The following is a 25378-nucleotide window of genomic DNA, read 5'->3' as shown; positions in this document are numbered from 1 at the left end:
GTCAGTGTAACCCATGGTTCTTTATTAGCTTTTAGAAAAAGCCACACATTCAAAAAGTAAGCTTATGGGCTTGATAGGTCAATGAAACCCTATTTTAACCTCAGGATCTCTCATAACGAAATTATGAACACCACAGACTCATCTGCATTGAGACAGATAAATGCCCAATTAAGCTGGGCTTTGAATCTGAGTTAATACTTCATGTTCTTCATGGCTTTGGCACGTTAATCATTTTAAAGGATGTACTTAATTAAAAATCATGAAGTCCACACCGGAGCTGTCAGCTGGTCCATAAACAGCCCTAGGTTTTTACTAATAGTTAGGATATTACTCTATCATCCAAATTCTTCAGGTACTGACCTGGTTTGGGGGTTTTTTAATGCATTAAAAGTTAAATTATACCATGCATTGCCATTTTCTACTGAATGTATGTTTCAGATGGAATAATGAGTTTCAGGATTCCTTGATGTATTTTATATAAAGTGAAAATTAAATCAAATGACCCCAGTATCCCAAAGCAAATTTCTGGATGCAAACTACTTTGAGGAAGTTTATACTTGGCCGCGGCTAAACGTACTTGTGCAACCACTCAATCAAATTCCTTCTTGCTTCATCTATATAGGGCTTGTCTTCTGCTGAACAATCTTCTCTCTTCCGATGCACGAAGCCATGGGTTTGCCCAGAAAATGTTTTAATTTGATATTCCACTTTGCAGTGTTTTTTTAACTTCTGAGTCAACAAAGAGACCTGACGTGCAAAAGATATGATGGATGGTATGATTTTAACAATCTAGTCATATTTCCCATCCTCCAAACACTCTCTGAATGCTCATAAAAGAAAGTTAACATCAGTGCCTTAAATTCTGTTGCTATCATGAATTTTTTTTCTTTTAATTTTATAACTAACACAGTCCTTACCTCTGGCAAAGGATAGGATTTTGAACATATAAAAATGACACAATACCAGTTATTTGAAACTGTATAAATATCTTTTGTATAACATTCAACAAAATATTCAAGTATAAACTATTTTAAATTTGTATTAATATAACGTATTAATTATGAATAACAACAATAATTTCTAAACGATTGCTTGTATGCCACAGTTCTGCTTTTTTCTTATCAACATGCTGGGGGTTTAACACATCCAAGTCTTTTTTTTTTTTTAAGTTAAGCTGTGATCCCCAACGTGGGCTCAAATTCACGACCCTAAGATCAAGAGTTGCAAGCTCCACCGACTGAGCCAGCCAGGTGCCCCCACACCCACATCTTTAGCGACACACACTTTATCTTAACTCATGGGTTCCACATGGGATGATGGGGAGGCAGGGCCTGCTTCTATGCCCAGTAACTAGGCCAGACCTGGAGCACTTTGTGGGGGTTATGGTCCCTAAGTCCCCAGTAACACCCACCTTTAAAACTTTAATGTTGAAAAATATTTGGAGCAACAAATGAACCCTTTGGAACATTTTCCCTGAAAGGTCAGATCATGTTATTAAATACAGAAATGAGAAGAGGAGGGCCATCTGGGTGGCTCAGTCACTTAAACATCAGACTCTTGATTTCAGCTCAAGTCATGATCTCAGCGTCTTGAGAACGAGCCCCAGGTCCGGGTCTGGCTCCACGCTCAGCAGGAAGTCTGCTGGAGGATTCTTTCTCCATCTCCCTCTGCTCCTCCACCAGCTCAAGCACACGCACTCCCTCTAAATAAATAGATCTTAGAAAGACAAGGAAAGAAGGAAAGAGAAGAGGAAAGAGGTCAACTTACTTGCTCAAGAGGAATCACAGCATCATTTTCAGCAAAAATGAACAATGTGGGGTTCTTTAAACTGTGCACGTCTTCAGAATCCTTGATGATGCCTGGAAGATGAAGACAGGAACACGGGGTAGGACTTCCATTCACGCACCTCAGAAATCTATGTGGGTTTGGTTTGATTTTTCAAAGTAAAATATGTGCTTTGGTGTTTGGCTTATTTCCTTTTTAGCAATTCCACAGATGTGGCGTGGCCTATAAAATTAATCTCAAAGAGAAACTGATCTCATCAGACCTTCCCGCTCTTCCCTTCCCTACGAGTCAGACCATAAATAATGGAATAGGACCTTGCTGTCTTCTTGGCTTGCAAAGAGACAGGAGCGGCCCGAGAAATGCTCCGTAGGACCTGCCTTCAACTACCAAGAGGTGAGAAACGTTCACATTGGGACCATCTGCCCTACTGTTCTAGAAGCCTCTCACGGTCCATGAGCCCTGCAGCCTCTGACCTCAGTGTGCCGTGACTTCATTCCCAAGGCGGGGCGGCTGTTTCATGAGGTATCTGTGCTCAGACAAGACCATGCTTGTGACGTCTCGGGGGTGCCCCCGGGTCCTCACAGGCCGTCTGTAAAAGTTCCCTGGCGTCCTTCATTTCAGAATTTTAGCGAGCATTTGGTCAAAGCCCGTTCTGCCTCGAGGATTCAGACTGCGGTGTGCCCGCTGCTGGAGGAACACGGGCCAGAGTCTTGCACTCCAATGCCATGTTAAGGTAAGAGCTGCGTTAAAGGGTCATTCTGACGCTCGATAAGGGAGTTTTATTCAACAGGGACCTCTAAACGGGGTTTGCTGCAGGGGAGAGAGGTCACTCAAGCCCGGTACCCCAAGGACAAGTGGGGATTTAGGGTCAAGGAGCAGGGTCAGGGCAGTGGATGGAAAATCACTACGAGGAAACAGAGTAAGACTCTGGCTGGATGATGCACAGGATTCTTGCTGCCATGAAGGGGGGTTTGGGGTGAGGGATTTGGTCACACAACCCAAGTGGGGGAGTGCTCGCTAAACTGCCCCAATGGGGAAGGACAGAGCCCAGCCAGCCCCATCAGACGACTCACAGGCGAGCCTGACTCAGGTGTGGCAGGGACAGGCCCCGGCCGTGGGAAGCAGCAGCACAGCAGCGGGTACCTCCTGTGTCCAGGTCCCGGGCAGCACAGCCGAGCTGAGCAGCCCGGAGCCGCCCCTCACCTGTCCTCACCTGTCCTCTCCGGGAGGCGGGCAGCCACAGGAAGGCCGGGCCACCAGGCTGGACAGCGCCGCGGAGCCTCCAGCCTCCCAGTCCCCACAAGCCCTGCAACTCGTGTAGGGTGCAGGGCGTCCAGGAGGGGGCGCCGGCGAGGCGTCCAGGGGGGCCAACGAGGCTGGATGGAGGGGCACGGGGGCGAAGGGGGGGGCGCCACGGGGGGCAGGGACCTGGGGCAGCCTTCTCCCGCGCCCAACCGCACCTGACCCTTACTAGCTTGCCTGTAAGTTCGTGCTTAAAGGATTTTTTTTAATGCTAAAAGTAAGCAAAAACACCACAGCAAGAAACCATTACTCCAAAAAAGAATCCTTAGTACCATCATGAAAGAAAGCCAAATTTCCTTTTTTTTTTTTGACATTTTTATGGTCTGCTTCTCGATCATGAACTTAGTATGCCATTTCTTTTTTTTTTTTTTTAAGATTTATTTATTTATTTATCCATGACAGACATAGAGAGAGAGAGGCAGAGACACAGGAGGAGGGAGAAGCAGGCTCCATGCCGGGAGCCCAACGTGGGACTCGATCCCGGGACTCCAGGATCGCACCCTGGGCCAAAGGCAGGCACCACACTGCTGAGCCACCCAGGGATCCCCTAGTATGCCATTTCTATATACAGGTATGTTCTTATTTCATTGCTATGATACCGGGGTTGATGCTGCTACTTACATTTTAGAGTCTTTTCCTTTTCTTTCCTTCCTTCCCTGTGTGTGTGTATATGTATATATATGTAGTGTGTACGCAGTTGAAAATAATGCTTATCTTGGGAAAATATGTTCATAGATGTTCCTTATAAAAAATAGTGCTTGATAGTAACCATTATCACGGAAACAAATGTCACCCTCTTCATCCTAGGTGAAGAATCAAGCCCTCGGGTTAGGTGACCTTCCCAACAGCTGGCTCTTGGGACCCAGATGCCACAATCCCAGTGACGTCCTCCAGTCACTGTATTACGAACCTCCACCTCTACTTTCAGATTTTAAAGCCAATTTCCTTAGGTTGGGCCATCTCTGCACCATGGGGCTGTGTGTTGCTCTGGAACTGTTAGCTTGGGAAGCAGCTCAGGGCCGTCACTCGACTACTCCTCCCATTTCCACTGTGTAAAGTGTACAAGGCCTACTCACCGTAGACGGACACCCCTGCCCTGAATTCTGGGTACTTCATCATCACGTGATGGACAGCCACGCCACCCCAGCAGAATCCCACAATGCCAATTTTCTGGGCATGACACTGTTGTTTCAGATACTTCAAGACGGCATCAACCTCTCTAGAACAGAAAGTTATTCAAGAATCAACAGACAGAGATCACTTATATGTGGAATCCAAACAGCCAAACTCAGAGAAGCAGAGTAGAGTGGTTACCAGGGATGGGCCATGAGGAAATGGGGAAAGACTGGACAAAAAACACAAACTTACAGTTAAAAGACTGATGAGTTTGGGGTTGTAGTGTGCAGCCTGGTGACTAGAGTTAATAATACTATATTCTATACTTGCAGGTTGCTAAGAGGAAAGACCCTAAGTGTTCACACCACAAAAAAGAAACAGTAACTATGTGATAGGTAGAGATGTTAGTTAAGGCTGTGCTGGCAATCATTATGCAAAATATAAATGTATTAAATCAACACGGTGTACACTTGAACTTTACACAACATTATGTGTCAACTGTGTCTCAGTAAAGCCACGGGGGTCGGGGGTGCAGACCAAAAAACATCAAGAGATATTTTACGAGTCCTGGGGAGTGCGCTGGGCAGCAAGTGCTCTGCCGGTGGATGGTAACAGGGCTTCAGCAGCAGCTAGTTCTTCCCTGAGGTTCTAAGATTCTGACTTTTGGAGCTCTGTCCTCACCACGGGCACATCTCCCCACGGGCCTCTCTAACCAAGCACAGCCTCTTCCAACCACCTGACAGGGCTGCAGGCTGGCTCTTTGCAAACCACAAATCAGACCAGCTCACATCCCAGCTGAAAGCTGAGCCCCGGCCTTCCACAGCCTCAGGATAAAGGCCAAAGCCCTAAGCACAGCTCCTAAAACCTGATCCCAAGATCCGCCCCCATGGAGCACCCCAGCCTACTCTTCCCTGACAGGCACCAGGCCCAAATGGGCACCTCCCCAAACTCTCTGACTTGGCACATTCACTCTCTCAGCTAACATCCCAACTCTGTACCGCCTGTCCCTTCCTGTGCCCAAACAGCAGAGCAGAATTTGGAAAGCCATCAGCACTATTTAAACCAGGAGAGGACAAGAATAGTGGCCCTGTCTTTGCAAATGGTTCATTTGCAAATTGGTTGCTTGGAATTCGGTGCATTTCCAACTAGAAGCAATACACCCAAATGGAGGTAGGGAAGCGAGGCCAGCCAGAAAGTTCTGTATGATCTGATAAGGAAGAAATGCTGCTTACAATTTAAAAAAGAAAACGAAATCCTTTCTCTTGCACTTCCTTTCCCTTTTAATCATAGCATATCCTTGAGCACATTTAAATATATGTATCCTACCACTGCATACAAGCAGTTATATTCATGACATAAGCAATAATTAATTCTGCAAAATAACATGGAAAAAGCAATAGTTCTTGACATTTGTGGTTGTAAATTTTCCTCGAATGCTTTGATCTTAAGAATAACGTCCTTAATTAGAAGGGACAGGAAGGAAGAGGCCATTTCTATAAAAATACTTTAACTCAAGTGAGCAAGTCTTTGCTTGTGTTGCTCTGCATGTGTTCCCCACTTTTCAGGGAGCATCAGCGTTTAGCTTTAGATAAACTTCTTCCCCCCACCTCCCCTCACCTCCCCCCATCTCCCCACACCTTGGAGGACTCTGCCCTCCGTTCCAGGAGTGAAGTGTGTGGCTCAGGCTGACCATCAGAGGACTGCAATCTCGTAGCAATGACCAGTCCAAGGATGGACCTGTGACTGAGCCATACCATCAGGGTAAAATGAGAATTTTGTTGGGTTGCTGGAAAAGAGACCAATGGAAGGCTGGAGCTGCTGCAGCCATCTTGCCACCCAAGGGCAAAAGCTGCCTGAGAATGGAGCCAGCCTACAGGCAATGAAGCAGAGAAATGTTGGAAGGCAAGTCCTGGAGATAGTTTCTGCACTCTGAAACCAGCCCCTGCTTGAAGCCAGAAACTACCTCTTTGCAGCTCTACAAACCAAGAAATCCCAGGACTGCTGAAGCAGTCAGCATTTAAGATTTAAGATGGGTCTTCTGTTACTTACAAACAAAAACACCTGACCATATAAAGGTTTTCAGTCTCCCTTTCAAAGTTAGTGTCTCTGGTTTTTAGGTTTTGTTTTGTTTTTTGAAAGAGAGCACACAGGCGGGGGGGGGGGGGGGGGCGCGGGGAGAAGGAGGGGGAATCTGTCTTAAGCAAGCATGAAGTCCAATGTGTGGGGCTCGCTCTCATGATCCTGAGACCATGACCTGAGCCACAACCAAGAGTTGGATGTGTAAACCACTGAGTCACACAGGCGCCCCGGTGATTCTGTTTGATGTCTCATTTTTATTTAAAATGCGTGGCTCTCCTTTTTGTCCGTGGAAGAGTGCCACCGGGCTGCTCCAGCACCTGCCAGAAATGATCCCTCTGCTTTGTATTCACAAATGGAAGGCAGACCCACACAGCTCCTCATCAGAAGGCAGCAAAACATCCTATTCTCCCCCACGCCAGCACCACGGCAAGCTGGACTTCACATCCACACCTCAGTCTCTGTGGCTCTCTTGTGTTTCTACCTCTAACTTTCCCTTCACTTCTTGCTTCATTTTGGTTTCAGGGGGTTGCAGGTCCCCTGGGAGGGACCTGGAAGAGGTAAGTGTGCAGGAGGGTGATTGCCGGGAATCTCAGGGCCCCCTTCCAACCGCAGAAGGGGCAGGAAGGGAGCAGAGCCGGGCAGGGGGAGAAGACAGCTGTGGCACAGTGTCCACATGGGCCTCAAGCAGCTTCTCAGGGGAACTCAGAGCCGGGGTGGCCCCTGAGGATCTGCCTGACTTGAGGTGGGGAGCCAGGCCTTCATACCCCTGTAGGGAGGCTCCTCAGGCTGGGGCAGAGGAAGACAAGGTAGCTGACATCCCAGACGCAGTCCACAGGCAGCTGATGGACTGGTCTCTGGCCCATAAGGCCCTGAGGTGACCCGCTGGTTAACACGGCCCCGGGTGCAGATACTCGGCCATGCCAGGAGGCCTGCCAGCAGGCTCAGGGGACAGAGCAGCCAGCAGCCCTGGGGTCAGCTCTGATGGTGGAAAAAATGAGCAGAGAGTTAGTTCCAAGAACCAAGAGGCCACAGGCCAGGGACCACATTCTTAGCAGCTTCCCCAGTCTGGGCTGGGGGAGCAGCTTATCAAACCTCAGGCCCATGTCAGGCAACAGGGAAGGAGAGTGTTCAGAAGGATAAATGGCCAAGGTGAGTCACAGCTGGTGTGGGGAACCCTCCATGCTTAGTCCAGACCCAAAGGGGGTGTCGGGAGTGGCAGCTGAGCGCTCTGATCCAAGCTTCTGGGCCGCTGGAGCTAATTCAGTAAAAGGCTGAAATCCCAGGGGATCCCTCTCATTTCTTCACACTGCTCCCTGGGCCCTGGCAAGACCACAGCCCTGGCCTGGTAGGTCTGGTGTAAAGACCCAAAGTCCTCTCAGAGGGGCAGGTGGGGTCCGGTCTAGACAAGGGGTGGTGGTGGCCCAGTGGGTTTCCAATCATCTGGGCAGTAAGGGGCTGGCCCTGCTCTGGTTTCTTTTCTCTGCCCCTTGTCTCGACTGGTTCTGCAGCCAGGACAGGAAGGAAGGAGTGTTGACCCTCTGGACCCTGAAAGCCTCCTTGTAAAGGGAAATTGCCCACCCACACTGTGGTGCATCGACCAAGTTCCCTTGGCAGTCATGCATGAAGCTTGGGGGAAGGGGGCGTGGCAGATGAGCCTGCGGAGGCAGCAGGAGGGCTTGCTGGCGGCCCACCTTCCAGGCCACCCACGGCGCTAAGTGAAAGCAGCTGGACAGACTCCGTTAGCCATGGCCATGGAAGCCCCCCATAAAGGAGGGTGAGTAGGTGTCTGAACAGTGAAGCTGTACCGTACCCCCTTCTCCCTCCAGCCCCTGCTCTCCTGGGTGCCCTGGGGCAGGGAGGCCAGGGGAGGGAGGGTGACACAAACATGCATAATAACTTACTTATCAATTTTTCTGGCATCTCTTGTTTTCAACCACTCTGGGAAGGTGGACCAGTCCCCAGAAGGATGCCAGGGTTCTTGCCCTACAAAGAAGTCTGGAACGATGGCCCTGCAAAATAGGATATGAGCTGCTCTTCATTTCGGAGCTGTGGGTATTTGCTTACATTCGTTAAGAAACTTGCTATGTTAGTGATTCTGAATCACAGGAGAAGAAAAGTGGTGGCCACAGAAGCCAACTTTGATCCCATCAAAGAGGCCAGCTGGCATCAGGCCAGGCCACTTGGGATTTCACAATAGTAGGTGCTCGGCCTCTGGCAGCCTGCTTATAGCCCAGCCCATCTGAGATGATGGGGCAATCGGCCAGGCACGCTCCCGACAAGATTCATGGCACAGAAGGGAGCCCTGGGTGACAAGGCCCTGGGTGGGGTGAGCACAGGGTTCCCCCTGCCCCACCTCCTGAGCAGTCCCATCGCTTGGCTGGCCTTTTGCATCAGCCCAGGTCAGAGGGTACACCTGAGTAGCACGTCCAGTCACGATGACCAAGCAATTTTCCCCAGCCTCCTCCCAGGATGCCAACAGGACACAACCTCCTGTGCAGAGGGGAAGGCCTCATGGGGAGGCCTAAAAAGGGCCACAGAGAGAAAACAAGCCGGGTCCCTGAATACGTGTCCATCCTCCATGCTAGTCAACCCTGGAGGGTGGGTCCACACCACTCTGGCCAGAGACTCGCTTCCCAAAATAAAGGCCATTGCCATGGATGGAGGAACCGAGCTCTTCCTGTCAGAAGGGAAGGAACATCTGGGTCAGAAGAATCCAAGTTCAAGTCCCAGTCCTGCCCCGTCTACCCTGTAACCCTAACAAGTCACTTCCTCACTTTTAGCCCCATTTTCTTGGCTGAACAGACTGCACTCTGCACCGCCCACCCTCAGAGGATGATAGTGAGGGCAAAGGAGTTGGATCAGTGGGAGAGAGGCTTGCAGGCACAGGCTTCTTTGGTCATCTTTTATGTTCTGCCTCCAAATAAATGAGCCACCGTGAGACAACGGGAGCCACGGTCCCGTGCAAGCTGCCTGCCGGCTGCAGTGGGAGCCTGCAAGCTCTACCTGGTGGCTCAGGGCAGGCCCATCCTGGGGCGGTTGTTGGGAGAATGAAGGACAGTTACCCCTGTAACACCCTAGCTCATGCTCCGGCAGAGCCAGAGGGCCACCAGGGTTGGCCAGGGAGTTTATTACTGGGCTTGCCCCTAGAAACTTACGTTGCCTCGCAATCCACATGGAATCTGGGGGCATGAAAAAGTGATAACTCCAGTGGAAATCCTCTGTACGGTCAGCACTAGCTTTGCATCATGTGACACTGGGTGTGCTTTCAAAGTGACCTCTCGTAGGAAAATGAAGTAGGTGCACACTTTGATTTGCAGCTTTTTGAGCCAACGAAGGAAATAGGGGTGCGCCACACTCAGGGCTGGCTGGGTCTTCAGCTTTCTGAAGCTGGAGGGAAGGAGTGGCTCATCCTCTCCTCCGTGTTTGCTGACACTTTGCCGAGACCTGGTGTGGTGGGGAGCAGACAGGTGTATCTGCCAAAGGCGAGCACGCCACTAGATCTGACAAAGGCATAACCTTCGGGAGAGGAGTGAGGCCTCATGGTATCAGTTCTGGAAGCCCCTGTAACTCAAACAGGACAGCCTGTGTTGGCACTAGGATAACCCCGGGCGCCCTGCTGAAATCTGACCTGGGCTGAGATGCATCGAGGGCCAGAGGAGCAGATCCAGTTCAGAGCTGGTGAGTCTGCCCAAGGCGTCCAGTACCTGTGTCCAGGCAGGGCCCCACATCGGGAAATAACTCTCTCAGGGTCCGACAAGTCTATGGGGCCAGGCACGCCAAGGAGAAACTGAAGCCCTAGGACTGGGTTGGGAGCAGTGGCTTCCTCTGGACGCCAGGTGGTGTTCTGGGTTCACTTGACATTTCCCATTTATCTGCACCCCGGGGAGATAAGGAAGTAGGTAGCCTAACTTAGAACGCAGTCGAGGTTTTTTGGTTTGGGTTTTGTTTTCCCAGAAGGGAACAAAAGAGATCACAGAAATTTCCATGAATTTAAGGAAAGCAACAGAACTTCATACGTACGTGTATCCATTTCCTGCGATCATGTCAGCCATGTATCGGGTATTGGGCAACTGCCAGCCAAAGATATCCTGGATGACAATCACAGCCTTGCCCGTGTCAAAGGGGGGTTTGGTGACATAAGCCTTGATGTGCTCCACTTGAACTTCACGCCCCATCCCTCCATACTCTAGCTTGTGGCCAATGTCACACGGACAGGGATAAGCCTCGTTAGCCATTGGAGAGATTTAAGTTGGGCTACAGAGAGAGAAACATGCATTATTTATAATCTGAATGGTGCAAATCCCAAGATTATATACAGTAAATAAAACCAAGAGTATATTAAAGAATTATTTTTAACTACAGTCATAGTGTATTCATGGAGGAAATCACTGGTAACTTGGGATTCTGATTGGAGCTAACAGGAATCCACTCCCATTACAAACACTAGAAATACCAGAGTGAACGTAACCAACAGACAAAAATTAAAATGGAGCTCATAGGAAAAATGGGCACAACCCCGAGCCAGCATTGGAAAGGAGACGTGAAGCCAGGTTCAAGGTGGCATGAGCAAATACAAGGGGAGCCTGGGGACGCTGGGGAGCAGGCAAGACCCAGGAATAAGCAGTGACACAACCCAGTGCTTAGGATTCTGTGTCCAGTGAAGCCTTGGGACCCTATGAGATGGGGGTTTGTGACTGAGACCCCATACAGTGTCAGAGCTTCCAAAGGATTCTATTTAGTGGGGAAAATAAAAACAAAAACAACAAAAGAAAAAAAAGAAAAGAAAACTCTACCAACTAGGACTAAAACCATGGTTAGAAAGCTCAGGAAGGGGAAGAAAGAAACCAATCCCCCAAAATGTCCACTACCCTTTCAGGGTAGGAATAGATTATGCAATTAACTGAACAACTGGCCCTGGGCAGAGAAATCCCTGGGCACAAGGCAGAAGGAAATGCAAATCTACTTAGAGCAAGATTTTCACAATCCATGACCAGAAAAACACTACCCATTGAAGATGGACGGTAGGGGGGGGAAGCCTGAGGGTGGCTGGGGTCTGGAGAGAATTTGCAGGGAAAGCCAACTGTTTTTCTGGCAGATGGCACATGAAGGGGAATGAGGCAAAGAGGAGTCCGTGAAGATGAGGTTTTCTGCCCAAGCAACTGGAAGAGGACAGAGTGTTTTTAAATGAGAAAGAGGAGATTTGGGAAGAGCAGATTTGAGGAGGTAGGGTCTTAAATGTGGGGCAGTAAGTCTGCATTGTCTGTCAGACAAGCTCAGTGGACAGCTCATAATAAGAATTTCAGGGCAGGGGTCCAAGCTGAAACTATAAATTTGAGAACAGTCAGCAATCTACAGCCAAGCCTCGGTTTTTTTGCAGATTCCATGCACATGAATTTGCCTAGTTGCAAAATTTACTTGCAACTCCAAAATCAATATTTGCAGTGCTTTCGCCACCATCCACAGACTTTTGTAAAGCAGTGACAAATCTGAGTCACTGACACGCACAGTCCCAACCAAGGTCTAACAAGGCCATGCTCTGCTTTCTCATCAGCTCCCACTGCAAACAAGCATCCTGTTTGCCTTCTGTTGAGTGCCACGTTTTCTGCATTTCAGTGCTTTTTGCTGGTGATTTCATTATTTAAAAATGGACTCCATGCATAGTGCTGAAGAGCTGTCTCATGATCCAACGGGTACGAGGGCTGCAATGTGCCTCCAAAGACAATATGTACAGTAGACAAGTTTAGTTCAGGTATGTGCTACAGCTGCTCATGATGGGTTCAACGTCAATAAGTTAACTGTATATTAAGTAAGGCATATTAAACAAGGTTATGTACTGACCAGTTGACAGAAATGTGACCAGAGGCTCACAGGAACCTACTGGTATTTCCCCTCGAAGCAGTGGTTCAGGATTTGCTGGTCCACTTGTCCATGTGACTTCACAGAACATGACTATGGCTGGCCCTCGAACAATACAGGTTTTAACTGCACGGATCCACTTAAACATGGATTTTTTTTCAATAAATACAATCCAAGACTGTAAATGTATTTTCTCTTTTTTAAAATTTCTTAACGCTCTCTTTTCTGTAGCTTACTTCATTGTAAGAAAGTGATATATAATACGTATAACACACAAAATATGTGTCAATCATCTGTTTACCAATAAGGCTTCCGGTCAACAATAGGGTATTAGGAGAAGTCAAAAGTTATATGCAGATTTTGGATACACGGAGGTCAGCATTCCTAACCCCCATGTTGTTCAAGGGTCAATCTATACTGTAAATAATGAGAATCAGCTGTACATAATATTTAAAACCTTGAGAGTGAATGACATAATGTAGGGAATGACAGTAGACAAAGAAGAGAAGGATCTAGAAGATCGAGCCCTGGAGCCTTCACCATTAAAGGCTTTGGGAAGGTAAGAAGCAACAAGCAAGTGAGCCTGAGAAGAAATAGCAAGCGAGAGGGGAGGAACCCCCAGTCATGAGCCTGGAGTCACATGAAGACAGGGTTTCAAAGAGGCAGAGTGTAGACCATGATGTTCTACAAGAAGACATGCCCTGAGAGACACAGATGTTGGCCGCAGGGTTGAGCAACGTGGATGTCAGGGTGACCTCCATGGGAACAGGTTTGAAGGACCAGGATGAGCAAGACAGCAGCAGGCTGGAGAGAATGAGAAGAGAGAATCAGAGTGAATACAGAAGCTCTTCAAGGTTTTTGCCAGAAACAGGAGCAAAGAGAGTGAGCAGAAGATGAAGGGAAGATAAGGCAACATGTCTTTCTATTTTTTAATGGAAGAAATCTCAGCACATTTATATGTGGATGAGAATGGTACCTCACAGAGGAAAAGAAAGCAAAACCAAACCAAACCAACGGTGAGAGAGGCACAGGGGAATGGTCTCTAGGTAGGTGATAGGGAACAGGGTCAGCACATGGAGAAGATCACCTTCCTAGGAAGCATAGATGGATCCTCCACAGTCCCAGGAGGTAAGGTGGAAGGCTGGGTGGCATCGGGGCAGGAGGCTATGGATGCTCCCTACTCACATCTGCTCAGAGACCTGAGAGCAGAGTCAACAGTGAGGGTGAGAGCAGGCGGGAGGTTGGATGGGTCAAGAGAAGTGAGAAAATGAAAGACCAGGGAAATGTGCACGGTCCCTGAGGCTGATCCCTCCAGCCAGGTCCAGCAGCAGGATGGTGGTGTGAAGCTGGCACAGAGATGGAGTAGAACAGGACAGGACTCTGGAGGTCATTACGGGGGCAGGAGTGCTTGGTGGATCCATGGCGGGTAGATGGACTGGCCAATAAAGGGGATAAAATGCGACACTGAGTGACCCAGGCAAGTACACAGATCACAGTGGATCCCCACCTACCACGTAGCAGCCCTGCCACATGGTGAGAAACCTGAGTAGGAAAGCAAAAGTCATCTGTTAGAAGAAAATAGGAAATACAGGTTTCTTCAATCTTGGAGTAAAGAAGCATCTCTTACATGAGACCCAAAAACATAAACCATAAAGAAAAGAATTAATAATTTCATTAAGTACATAGTAGCCTGCTCAACTTCCATAACAAAATACCACAGGCTGGGCAGCGTACACAACAGAAATGTCTTTCTCACAGTTCTGGAGGCTGGGAGTCCCAGATCAGGGTGCTGGCAGGGTCGGGTGCTAATGGGGACTCTCCTCCTCACTTGTGGACAGCCTCCTTCTCCCTGTGTCCTCACATGGCAGAGAGAGAGAGAGAGAGAGAACAAGCTTTCTGGCCTCTTCCTATTAGAGCACTAATCCCATCAAGGGGCTTCACCCTCATGACCTCATCTAAACCTAACCACTGAAGGCACCCCCTCCAAACACCATCACATTGGGGGTTACGGCTTCCACAGATGAACATAGGGGCAACACAATTCAGTCCATAGCAGTAGTCAACTGTAAAAATCACTTGTAGGACAACTGGGGGAAATTGAACTGACCAGAATTTGATGGTATTAAGAACTATGGTTAATGGTGGGGAAGGCGGGGGGGATAATACTACCACAGTGATGGTTTGTGTGTGTGTGTGTGTGTGTGTGTGTGTACACAATCCTTACCTTTTATAGCTACATGCTGCTGTAAATACAGATAAAACTACTACATGTCTGGGATTTGCTTCAAAATAGCCCAGGTGGTGGTGGTGGTGGGGAAGTTATTGTTATTCAAGATACAATTCTCAAAGCAGAAGACTTAGCATCTAGGTACGATATAGGAAGAATGTGGGGCACCTGGCTGGCTCAGTTGGTTAAGTGTCTGCCTTTAGCTCAGGTCATGATCTCAGGATCCTGGGACTGCACCCCATTCTCTGCTCAGCGGGAAACCTGCTTCTCCCCTTCCCTTCACCCCTCCCCTGTCTCTTTCTGTCTCAAATAAATAATTAAAAATTTAAAATTAAAAAAAAGATATACAAAGAATTCTTATAAATCAACAAGAAAAAAGCAACCCAAGAGAAAAATGCTCCAAAGATAAGAACAGACAACTCACAAAATGGTACACTTGAATGGCACATATACTTAGGCAAAGATGTTCAACCTCACTGGCATTTAAGAAATAATACTATTTTGTACATAAGACAGATACTATTGTGCATCTTGCAGATTGGGAAATGTCTGTTAGCACCAAGAGACACTGTCCATGCAGGGAAAAGGGAGAGAATGTGAGCTGACCCAAACTCTGGAAAGCAGTCTGACAAGGTCTAGCAAGGTCAAAGATGCAGATACCCTGCAACCCAGAAATCCCACAGCTGAGTGTATTCCCTAGAAAAACTTACACCTCTGTGTGTGCACGTGCACACATGCACACTGGTGCACATATGTGCTGAGTATGGAAGGGATGCTTTTGGCAGCACAGATGTGATGGCAATAACGGGAAGCAATCTGACTTTCAGGAGAACAGGATAACTTGTAATGTATTCATTATTGTGGCTTGACTTCTTTCCCCCCCAAAAATATGTTCAAGTCCTAACTCTCAGAACCTATAAATGTGCCCTTATTTGGAAATAGGATCTTTGCAGAGATAATCAAGTTAAGATGAGGTCAGGGCACCTGGGTGGCCCAGTCAGTTAAATGTCTGACTTTCGATTTCGGCTGAGGTCATGTTCTCAAGGTTGTGAGATGCAGGGGGGAGGGGGGGCAGCCCCCAACCCACATCAGGCTCCAGGTTCAGCAGGGAGTCTACTTGAGATTCTCTCCCTCTCCTTCTATCCCTCCCCATTTCAAATAAATAAATAATTTTTTTTTAAGTTAAGATGAAGTCATAGGATTAGGATGGCTACTAACTCAATAACTAGTATCCTTTTAAGAGGGAACTTTAGATACAGAGGCACATGGAGAGAAGATCATGGGAGGACACAGGCAGAGATCGGAGTGAGGCGTACCAAGGAGCACCAGGGAGTGCCGGCAGCCATCAGAGACTAGGAGAGAGGCAAGGAAGGATTCCCCTCTGTAGGTTTCAGAGAAAGCATGGCCCTCCTGACACCTTCATTTTGGCCTTCTGGCCTCCACAACTGTGTGAACACATTCCTGTTGTCTTAAGTCACCTGGCTTGTGCTAATTTGTTGTGGCAGCCACAGGAAACAAATACACGGGAAACAAATACAATTTGTACACAAATACAAGTGCAATCATAAAAAGAGTATTGCAAAAAAAAAAAAAGAGTATTGCATAGCAGTTCAGTGAGCAAGCTACATGTATGCCAACCAATGTGATAAACCTTAAAATATAAGGCTATATAAAAAAGACAATGGCCTTTTTGATGCTAAAAAAATATTAAAAACACATAGGACTAAACACACCACCAGGGTTACTGGTGAGAGAGAGGGTGAAGACTGCTGGCTTAATTGCATTTGTTACATTTTATTTCCTAAGAAAGTTTTGATTAAGGACAAAATGTCCACATTTTTTAAGCCATGGGTCACATGAATATGGGTGGCTGTTATATTATTTCCTGTACCTTCCAGAATATTCTAGAAAGAAAATAACTAAATTTTAAGGAAACACAAATCAAGAGTTAGTCACTTACTCAAAGAAAATTTGAAACTATTCCTCATGGTTTTGTTTTCACAAGCTTGGTTATAAAACTATTAATAGTAGGAGAAGTCACAACAATCTAGTACCAACAGTGGCAAATTCTATGTCCAATGTGCTATTTGTGGATAGCCTGATTCCTTAGGCTGATTTCTTCTTCTTTTTTTTTTTTTTAATTTAATTTCTATTTCGTTGGCATACAGTTCAACATTGGTTTCAGGAGTAGAGTTCCGGGGTTCATCATTTACACACAACACTCAGTGCTCATCACAAGTGCCGTCCTTAATCCCATCACCCATCTAGCCCATCCCCACTCACCTCCCTCCATCAATCCTCAGTTTGTTCTCCACAGTAAGAGTCTCTCATGATTTGTTTCCCTCTCTCTTTTGCCCCCTCCCAAACATTCACCTGTTTTTTAAATTCCACATATGAGGGATCCCTGGGTGGCACAGTGGTTTGGCGCCTGCCTTTGGCCCAGGGCGCGATCCTGGAGACCTGGGATCGAGTCCCATGTCAGGCTCCTGGTGCATAGAGCCTGCTTCTCCCTCTGCCTGTGTCTCTGCCTCTCTCTCTCTCTGTGACTATCATAAATAAATTTAAAAAATAAAAATAAAATTCCACATATGAGTGAAATCATACGGTAGTCATCTTTCTCTGATTGCCTTAATTCACTTAGCATAATACACTCTGGCTCCCTCCACATCATTGTAAAGATTTCATTCCTTTTGATGGCTGAGTAGTATTCCATTACATAAATATAAATGTGTGTGTGTATGTATATACATACCATTTCTTCTTTACCCATTCATCAGGCAATGGACACTTGAACTGTTTCCATAGTTCAGCTATTGTTGATAATGCTGCTCTAAACATCAGGGTGCATGTACTCCTTTGAAGGTGTATTTTAGTACCCTTTGGGTAAATACTGGCAGTCCAATTGCTGGATCATAGGGTAGCTCTATTTTTAACTTTTTGAGGAACTGCCATACTGTTTTCCAGAGTGGCTGCACCAGCTTGCATTCCCACCAACAGAGTGAGAGGGTTCCCCTTTTTCTGCATCCTCGCCAACACCTGTTGTCTCCTGTGTTGTTAATTTTAGCCATTCTGACAGGTGTGAGGTGGTATCTCATTGTGGTTTTGATTTGTATTTCCCTGATGATGAGTGATGTTAAGCATCTTTTCATGTGTCTGTTAGCCATCTGGATGTCTTCTTTGGAAAATGGCTATTTATGTCTTCTGCTCATTTCTTAACTGGATTATTTGGTTTTTAGGTGTTGAGTTTAATAAGTTCTTTATAGATCTTGGATACTAGCCCTTCATCTGATGTGTCATTTGCAAGTATCTTCTCCCATTCCGTAGGTTGCCTTTAGTTTTGTTGTTTCCTCCACTGTGCAAAAGACTTTATCTTGATGACGTCCCAATAGTTCATTTTTGCTTGTTTCCCTTGCCCCCGTTGATGTCTCTAGTGAGAAGCTGCTATAGCTAAGGTCAAAGAGGTTGCTGCCTTCATTCTCCTCTAGAATTTTGACAGTTTCCTGTCCCACATTTAGGTCTCACATCCATTTTGAATTTACTTTCATGTATGGTGTAAGAAAGTGGCCCAGCTTCATTCTGCTGCATGTGGCTGCCCAGTTTTCCCACCACCATTTGTTGAAGAGACTTTTTGCCATTGGATATTCTTTCCTGCTTTGTTGAAGATTAGTTGACCATATATTGTGGGTCCATTTCTGGGTTTCCTGTTCTGTTCCACTGAACTCTGTATCTATTTTTATGCCAGTACCATGCTGTTGTGATGACTACAGCTTTGTAATATAGCTTGAAGTCCAGAATCATGATGCCCCGAGCTTTGCTTTACTTTTTCAGGACTGCTTTGGCTATTCAGGGTCTTTTGTGGTTCCATACAAATTTTAGGATTGTTTGCTCTAGCTCTATAAAAAATGCTGGTGGTATTTTGATAAGGATTGCATTAAATGTGTAGATTGCTTTGGTAATATAGACATTTTAACAATGTTTGTTATTCCAATCTAAGAGCATGGAAAGTTTTTCTATTTCTTTAAGTCCTCTTCAATACTCTTTCATAAGTATTCTATAGTTTTCAGAGTATAGATCTTTTCCCTTTTTGGTTGGGTTTATTCCTAGGTATCTTACGGGTTTTGGTGCAATAGTAAATGGGATTGATTCCTTGATTTCTGTTTCTTTTGCTTCATTATTGGCATATACGAATTCAACAGATTGCTGTTCATTGACTATATCCTGTGACATTGCTGGATTCATGTATTCTAGCAAATTTTCAGTAGAGTCTTTCAGGTTTTCTACCTGAAAAGAGTATCACATCATCTGCAAATAGTTTAACTTTTTCCTTGCCAATTTGGATGTCCTTGGGCTGATTTCTTACCTGAGTTGTCCTATGGAGACCACAAAAACCCTGGCCATTACAAAGCAGCCTCAAGCCTGAATTTTTTTACTTTATCTTCAATTGATACCCACTTTCCAGAAGGAATGTGTATGGCCAAGAGATCCACCATCTGGACGGATCTGCACAAAGGGGCAATGGCCAGGAGAGCCTGGGTGTGGAGGGCTGGACTCCAGCCAGACCCATCTGCGGCACAGCAGCGCAGGGTGTGCTCAGGCCAAGGCCACAGGGCAGACAGACGCCCTGCACAGACCACACCCACTGTGCTCCCAGGGAAAGAGCCTCAGAGAACACACCCTGGCAGCTCTACTGACTGAAGGATACATAAAATTTCTGCACATGCCTTTTGGGATTTTTTTTAAGGATTTTATTTATTTATTTGACACAGAGAGAGAGAGAGAGCACAAGCAGGGGGAGCAGCAGGCAGAGGGAGAGGGAGAAGCAGGCACCCTGGCAAGAAGGGAGCCCGATGTGGGGCTTAATCCCAGGACCCCTGGATCATGACCTGAGCTGAAGGCAGACGCTCAACCACTGAGCTTCCCAGGTGCCCCCCCTTTCAGGATTTTGGCTTTGCCCTGCTCCTCCCCCAAAAGACACATTTGTTAAATGAGAATTTTCAGAAAACAGTAAAACCATAACTCTCATAAGATTTTTTAAAAATGAACACATTACGGATTTTATTTTATTCATATAAAAGGAGGGAATGAGACAGATGTGACAACTGGTGTGAAGGGAGAAGGGAAAAAACACAGATGTGTTTGGAGAAAAAGCACACTGCGATTGCAAAGGGAGAGAAAACAGTTTTCCACAGGTGGGAGGAAGCCAATCGGTTCTCCACCAGGTAAGACAGAGCTGACGGAGTCACTGGTTACCAGTGACTTACAAAGAGTCGCAGTGGTGCCAAGACAATGAACGGGCCGGAGTCAGAAGACCCGATAGGCTGTGCCACAGATGACAGAGGCTGTTCCACTGAGGCACGAGGTTCCTTCTGCACGACATTCACCGCGAGGTCGTTCATAGGCAGCAACAGGTTTCCTCCTGCGCGGGGAGGGGACTGTGGCCTGACGTACGGCGATGGCCTCATGTCAAGAAGGGCTCTCTGGGGTACCTGGCTGGCTCAGTCAGTAGAGCATGAGACTCTCAATCTCGGGGTTGTGAGTTCGGGCCTCACGTTGGGTGGAGAAGGTACTTAAATCTTGAAAAAGAAGGAGAAGGAGGAGGAGGAGGATGGGGAGGAGGAAGAAGAAGGGGAGGAAGAGGAGGAAGACCAAGGAATAAAGAAGAGGAGGAGGAGGAACGAGGAGGAGGAGGGCTTTTCTGTTTCACGGCAGGTGGGCCTGGCAACACTCCCTAGCCACCCCAAAATCAGATCTGTGGTCTCCACTACCGAAGCCTCTGAAAGGCAGAACCCTCTTCATGGCACCAAGAGTAACCAAGACGCACCCCTGCAGAGGAGACCCTGACTGGCACCGTTCCCTGGCGAGGCCACACTGGCGCTCGGCACTAACGCTCATGATCCACCATGACCTTCACGCGAGATGCCACAAACATGTGAATGACCTTAAGGCCACTCTCCCAAATTGACCTCTACCGCCCCTTACCCAAGACTCTCCTTCACCGAGCTCCTCTGAACTCTCTCCTCAAATAGACCCTGACCCTCGTTTCCGATGGCATCTCGGCCAAGTCCAGTTCCGGTAAGAATCCCGCCAAGTCAGTTTTGCAGAATCCCTGACCCTCTAAATCTAATCTGGCCCCTCATCCTCCCCTGCCCCCGCCCCCCCGCGGGGGGAGGCCTGACCACACTGGCCTGTCTTCTGCAAGAACCCTGTTACGTCAGTTTTCCAGAACTCCCATTCCCTGTGATGTTTCCTCTTAGCCACTTCCCATCCATTGTCCCCTACTCCACTCGTTGGCTGTAAACTCCCACTTTCCTTTGTTTTTTCCAGAGTTGAGCCCAATATCTCTCCCCTCCTATAAAACCCCACTTCAGTGGTCCCTACACCTATCTCGATGATCCTGAATAAGGTCTGCCAACCGTTCTTTAACAAATGCCATGAATGAATGATTTGTTCTCTAACACCCCACAGCCCTGCTTCACACACCGAGCGCCTCCACATCAGCACAAGACCCAGGGCATCACTGGTGCTATCTGATCCGCCAATTCCAGGAGGCTACCCTGTCCTGCCCCCTCTCCTAACCTGAACCTTCCTGAGGCATTCCTTTGCCCCATAAATACCTGTGCTTCTGGACTTCTCTTTTGAACCAGTTATAACATCTGCATGGTTCCCTCTTTCATGAATAAAATAGAATCTTTAACATGTGCTCATTTAAATTTTTTTAAGGCAATCTCTACACCCAACATGGGGCTTGAACTCACAACTCCAAGATCAAGAGCCGCATGCTCTACCAGACTGGGCCAGCCAGGTAGGTGCCCCAACATATGCTCATTTTTACATCTGTATGAGAGTATGATTTTACCCTTCGCTGAAAACTTTCTTTTAACAGTGCAACTGAACAACATTTCCTTTTTCTCACTGGAAGTCAAAAAGGCAAGGAAGGGATGGTAAACTAATGGTCCAGCACGTATGGATTTCCTGCTTGCATACCCTCAAGTATTTAAATAACTCAGAAGTTAGATTTCCCAATGCAATGAACTTCTCCAATAGAAACAGAGAAAACAGATTTCAATGAGCAAAGGGAATTGGCATCGATGGGACTGTAACCAGCAAAGAAGTCAAGGAACAAATCACTAGAAGCTTCAGAGATTTGGAAACCATCAGCAAGCAAAACAAAGGCTGAGAGATAACACAGGAAGGCTGTGGCTAATGGGGAAGGCTCGGTGTTTTCCATTTACTGAGTAAAACACTGCAGGAACTTGCCTGGTAACTGATTTTTGATCATGCAGCTGGAAAGGCTCAGGCACAGCCCTACTTTTCCGTCTACCCATCAGTAATCTAACAACACCAACAACTCCAGATATTTGTTTGTCAGCAATCATTTTTTTTAAAGATTTTATTTATTTATTCATGAGAGAGAGAGAGAGAGAGAGGCAGAGGGAGAAGCAGGCTCCATGCAGTGAGCCCGACGTGGGATTTGATCCTGGGTCTCCAGGATCACGCCCTGGGCTGAAGGCAGGCACTTAACCGCTGAGCCACCCAGGAATCCCGTTTGTCAGCAATCATGCTTGTATTTTCCATAGAGTACAGGTCTAGGTAGCATTAATTAGAAAGGTAGATGTGAAGAGTGGCCTTCAAGCATGCCAATCACATGGCTGCCTTTGGCCTTCTCTCAAACTCTTCTGACGCCTGGATAGCATTTCCCCGGACACCTGTCCGGCTCACTTCTGACCACCTTGCTTTAAATGGACTTTGAAAACAACAGGTTGTATCTTCCAACAGCAAGTAGATCAAAAACACCTCCAACCCACATGACTGTGTGTGTGACTTGTACAGTCTTTCCGGGCAACACGTATCAAGTATCCAGCACCGAGGATGTCTTGATGCCTCTCTTCTAGAACCTCTCTAACCACTGGGGAAATACTGCCAAATGTGGATAATGATTTTATTTTTATTTTTATTTATTTATGATAGTCACACAGAGAGAGAGAGAGGCAGAGACATAGGCAGAGGGAGAAGCAGGCTCCATGCACCGGGAGCCCTGACGTGGGATTCGATCCCGGGTCTCCCGGATCGTGCCCTGGGCCAAAGGCAGGTGCCAAACTGCTGCGCCACCCAGGGATCCCTGGATAATGATTTTTGAAGCCAGCGTCCATCTTGTCAGTTCAGGTGAAAGAATGAACACGGGGGCCCCTATCTAGCCCAGGCACAGCCGGGCCACTCAAGGAACTTGTAGGCCTAGGCTCAAGGGATAAGAATGCTCGCTTAGGGCAGCCCGGGTGGCCCAGCAGTTTAGCGCCGCCTTCAGCCCAGGGCATGGTCCTGGAGTCCCTGGATCCAGTCCCACCTCAGGCTCCCCGCATGGAGCCTGCTCCTCCCTCTCCCTGTGTCTCTGCCTCTCCATGAATAAATAAATAAAATCTTTTTTTAGAAAAATGCTTGCTTAAATTTCTAACATGAGGAATACAGATATTTTCCAGATTGCAAGCCACCTGAGATGAAAAAGACCTCCTCCAGGGCACCAGACAAAGTAGCATGAGTTCACCTGCTGGTCTGAACCCATGGGCCTCCAATCAACAGTGGCCACCTTCTCAGGAGACCCCTTCCCCAAAGTTTGCCCTTAGAAGCCCTCATTGCAAGCCACCGGAGGATTCTAGACTTCCGAGCATTAGCTGTCCAGTTCTCCTGGGTGGCGCCAATACATCAACTACCTTTCTCCTCTGCAAAAGCTCGATGGCCAATGTTTATTGACTTGCTGCACGTCTGGTGGACAAGCTCCCACCCGGTTCGGTCACGTTTTGATGCAAAAATGCTCACTCCTCCCCACAGGTTTATTTTGGAAAAACTACGCAACCCAAACGTCCCACCTAGGACAGTCATTACACAGAGTATTCAATGGCATGAAAGACCCAGACAGTGCGATAAACGGAAAAACTAAACACGAGTCTACGCACAGGACGACTTCGACTACGCCTTTCAAAGACGGGGTTAACCAGCAGGGAAACGGCCGGCCGGACGCCCTTCGCGCCCACAACCTCCGCGGCGCGGGGCGGGGCCCGGGTTCGGAAAGGGGCTTCGAGGGCTCCAGACCCGCGCGGCCGCTCGGCCTCCGGCCCCCACGCGCGCCAGTCGGGCAGAGCGGCGGCGGCCCACGCCCGCGGAGCGCACCTACCTGCGTCCTGCCCGCGCCCTGCCCGCGTCCTGCCCGCGCCCTGCCCGCGCCGAGGCGCCCCCGAGCCCGACGGTCGGGGCGGGAGCCCGGGGCGGGCGCTCGGGCAGCCGGCGGGGGGGGGGGGGGGGGGGGCGGGGGGGGGGAGGGGGCAGGCGCCTCCCCCTGGGGCGGAAGTGGACGCGGTGACGGAGGGCGGCGGCTCCCCGCGGGCCAGTGGCGGCCTGGGATTCCCAGCCTCCCGGGAAGGCCGGCGTGGAGGGGAGGGGCGGGGCGGGGAGCACGGAGGGCACGGGGTGGGGGGGGCGGGGAGGGGAGGCCTGGAGGGCACGGGGTGGGGGGGCAGGGAGGGAAGTCTAGAGGGCAGGGGAGGTGGGGAGGGGAGTGGGAGAGGAGGCCTGGAGGGCAGGGGTGGGGGGGGCAGGGGGGAGAATGGGAGGGGAGACCTGGGGGGCACGGGGTGGGGGGGCAGGGGAGGGGAGGGGAGGTCTAGAGGGCAGGGGGAGGTGGGGAGGGGAGTGGGAGAGGAGGCCTGGAGTAGGGGGGGCGGAAGGGGGACTGGGGAGAGGAGGGGGGGTGCAGGGAAGGCCGGTTGCGGGGGAGGAAGCCTGGAAGCAGGGAGAGGCCCCCAGTGAAATTCACATGTGCGCTTGGCTCCCAGGACCTGGGGCTTCCTGGTTGTAAATCTAGATTAGGCTATTTTTAAAAATAAGTCGTTACCTAGTCATAGCTGCCCCCTCCCCGCTCCCGCTCCGTGTTTTGTCTGCTCCCCTGAAGTTGTCATAACCAGTTCAGCTGGCTCCAAAGATGAAGGCAAGAGGAAGAACGAGGCCTAGGAAAATCTCTAACGGCGGCAAGAGAGGAGTAGCAGCTTCGTGAGGTCGCAAGAGTTTAACCACAGGTCTTCTGACTCGAAGACAGAACCTTATTAATTCAGACGCTTCTAATCGATGTGTGACTCCAGATTGAGGATGATTTTTACCTCTGGGATCTCTGCAGAGAGGTGGCAAATCAGTAAGAGAAAACGGGGACAGGAGTATGGTTTGTGAGACAGATGATGGGACTGTTCAACGGTAATATTCAGGGAAAGGTAAAATCATTGTGCTCACACACATGTAAAAATGACATGTGTAGGGATCCCTGGGTGGCGCAGCGGTTTGGCGCCTGCCCTTGGCCCAGGGCGCCATCCTGGAGACCCGGGATCGAATCCCACATTCGGGCTCCCGGTGCATGGAGCCTGCTTCTCCCTCTGCCTGTCTCTCTCTCTCTCTCTCTCTCTCTCTCTCTCTCTCTGTGACTATCATAAATAAAAAATTTTTTTAAAATGACATGTGTTAAAGATTTTATTCTACTCGTTAATTAATGAAGAAACCAGGCAGAGGTGACAACAGGTTCAGGGGAGCTTGGGTGGCTCAGCGGGTTAAGTGTGGGACTCTTGATTTCGCTCAGGTCCTGGTCTGAGGGTCCTGAGTTGCAGCCCTGCATGGGGTCCTGCTCAGGTTGAATTTCTGCTGAGTTTCTCTCTCTCTTCCTCTGTCCCTCCCCTGGCTCATGCACTCTCTCTCCTCCTCTTTCTCAGATAAGTAAATAAATACATACATACATAAATAAAATCTTAAAAAAAAAAAAGGTTAAAAGATCAGTTCAAAAGAAAGGTGAAAAAAAAGCACACATTTACATTTATTTTGAGTAAAAAATTGTCAAAAGGAAAGTGCAGATGGAAGCAAAGCAAACTGGCTTTTTTCCTGGGGTGGGGAAGGAGGGCAGTCACACAGGACAGTTTGTCTACCGTTTACCTACAATTTACACAATTGTCAAATGTCCCCAAGACACTGAAAGATGAGAATCAA

At 48.3% G+C, this 25378-nt stretch overlaps 1 protein-coding gene and 1 non-coding gene across 5 annotated transcripts; one reads left to right on the top strand and one right to left on the bottom strand.

The window, feature by feature from the left end:
* On the bottom strand, nt 1-23644 carry CMBL (carboxymethylenebutenolidase homolog). 4 transcript variants are annotated; one of them, XM_038583327.1, is made up of 6 exons: nt 23532-23627; nt 10303-10536; nt 8184-8291; nt 4164-4306; nt 1768-1859; nt 1-747 (listed from the first exon to the last, which is right to left on the bottom strand). In XM_038583327.1, the coding sequence occupies exons 2-6, from the start codon at nt 10515-10517 to the stop codon at nt 568-570; spliced, it is 738 nt and encodes a 245-aa protein (XP_038439255.1). In that variant the 5' UTR covers nt 10518-10536; nt 23532-23627; the 3' UTR covers nt 1-567. The 4 variants fall into 4 exon arrangements, with proteins under 4 accessions (XP_038439255.1, XP_038439254.1, XP_038439256.1 ...); XM_038583326.1 differs by having other exon boundaries at nt 361-747; nt 23554-23644; XM_038583328.1 differs by lacking the exon at nt 23532-23627 and adding an exon at nt 23314-23462 and having other exon boundaries at nt 361-747.
* On the top strand, nt 19850-19922 carry TRNAE-CUC. The gene has a single exon. It is a non-coding gene; the product is annotated as a tRNA-Glu (tRNA).
* Nucleotides 23645-25378: the final 1734 nt, after the last annotated feature.

This window comes from Canis lupus, chromosome 34 (genome assembly GCF_011100685.1).
Source record: "Canis lupus familiaris isolate Mischka breed German Shepherd chromosome 34, alternate assembly UU_Cfam_GSD_1.0, whole genome shotgun sequence".
In the NCBI taxonomy this organism is placed as follows: Eukaryota; Metazoa; Chordata; class Mammalia; order Carnivora; family Canidae; genus Canis; species Canis lupus.
Note: the sequence above shows the minus strand (reverse complement) of the source record. Positions and strands in the feature narration are given on the sequence as shown.

Excerpts from the sequence above, each read along its gene's own strand:
- CMBL (XM_038583326.1), bottom strand. The coding sequence starts at position 10,517 with ATGGCTAACGAGGCTTATCCCTGTCCGTGTGACATTGGCCACAAGCTA. Across the intron at positions 8,292-10,302 it reads ATCGCAGGAAATGGATACAC|GGCCATCGTTCCAGACTTCT; the intron begins GTACGTATGAAG and ends CCTATTTTGCAG. Across the intron at positions 1,860-4,163 it reads GGCAGGGGTGTCCGTCTACG|GCATCATCAAGGATTCTGAA; the intron begins GTGAGTAGGCCT and ends TTCATCTTCCAG.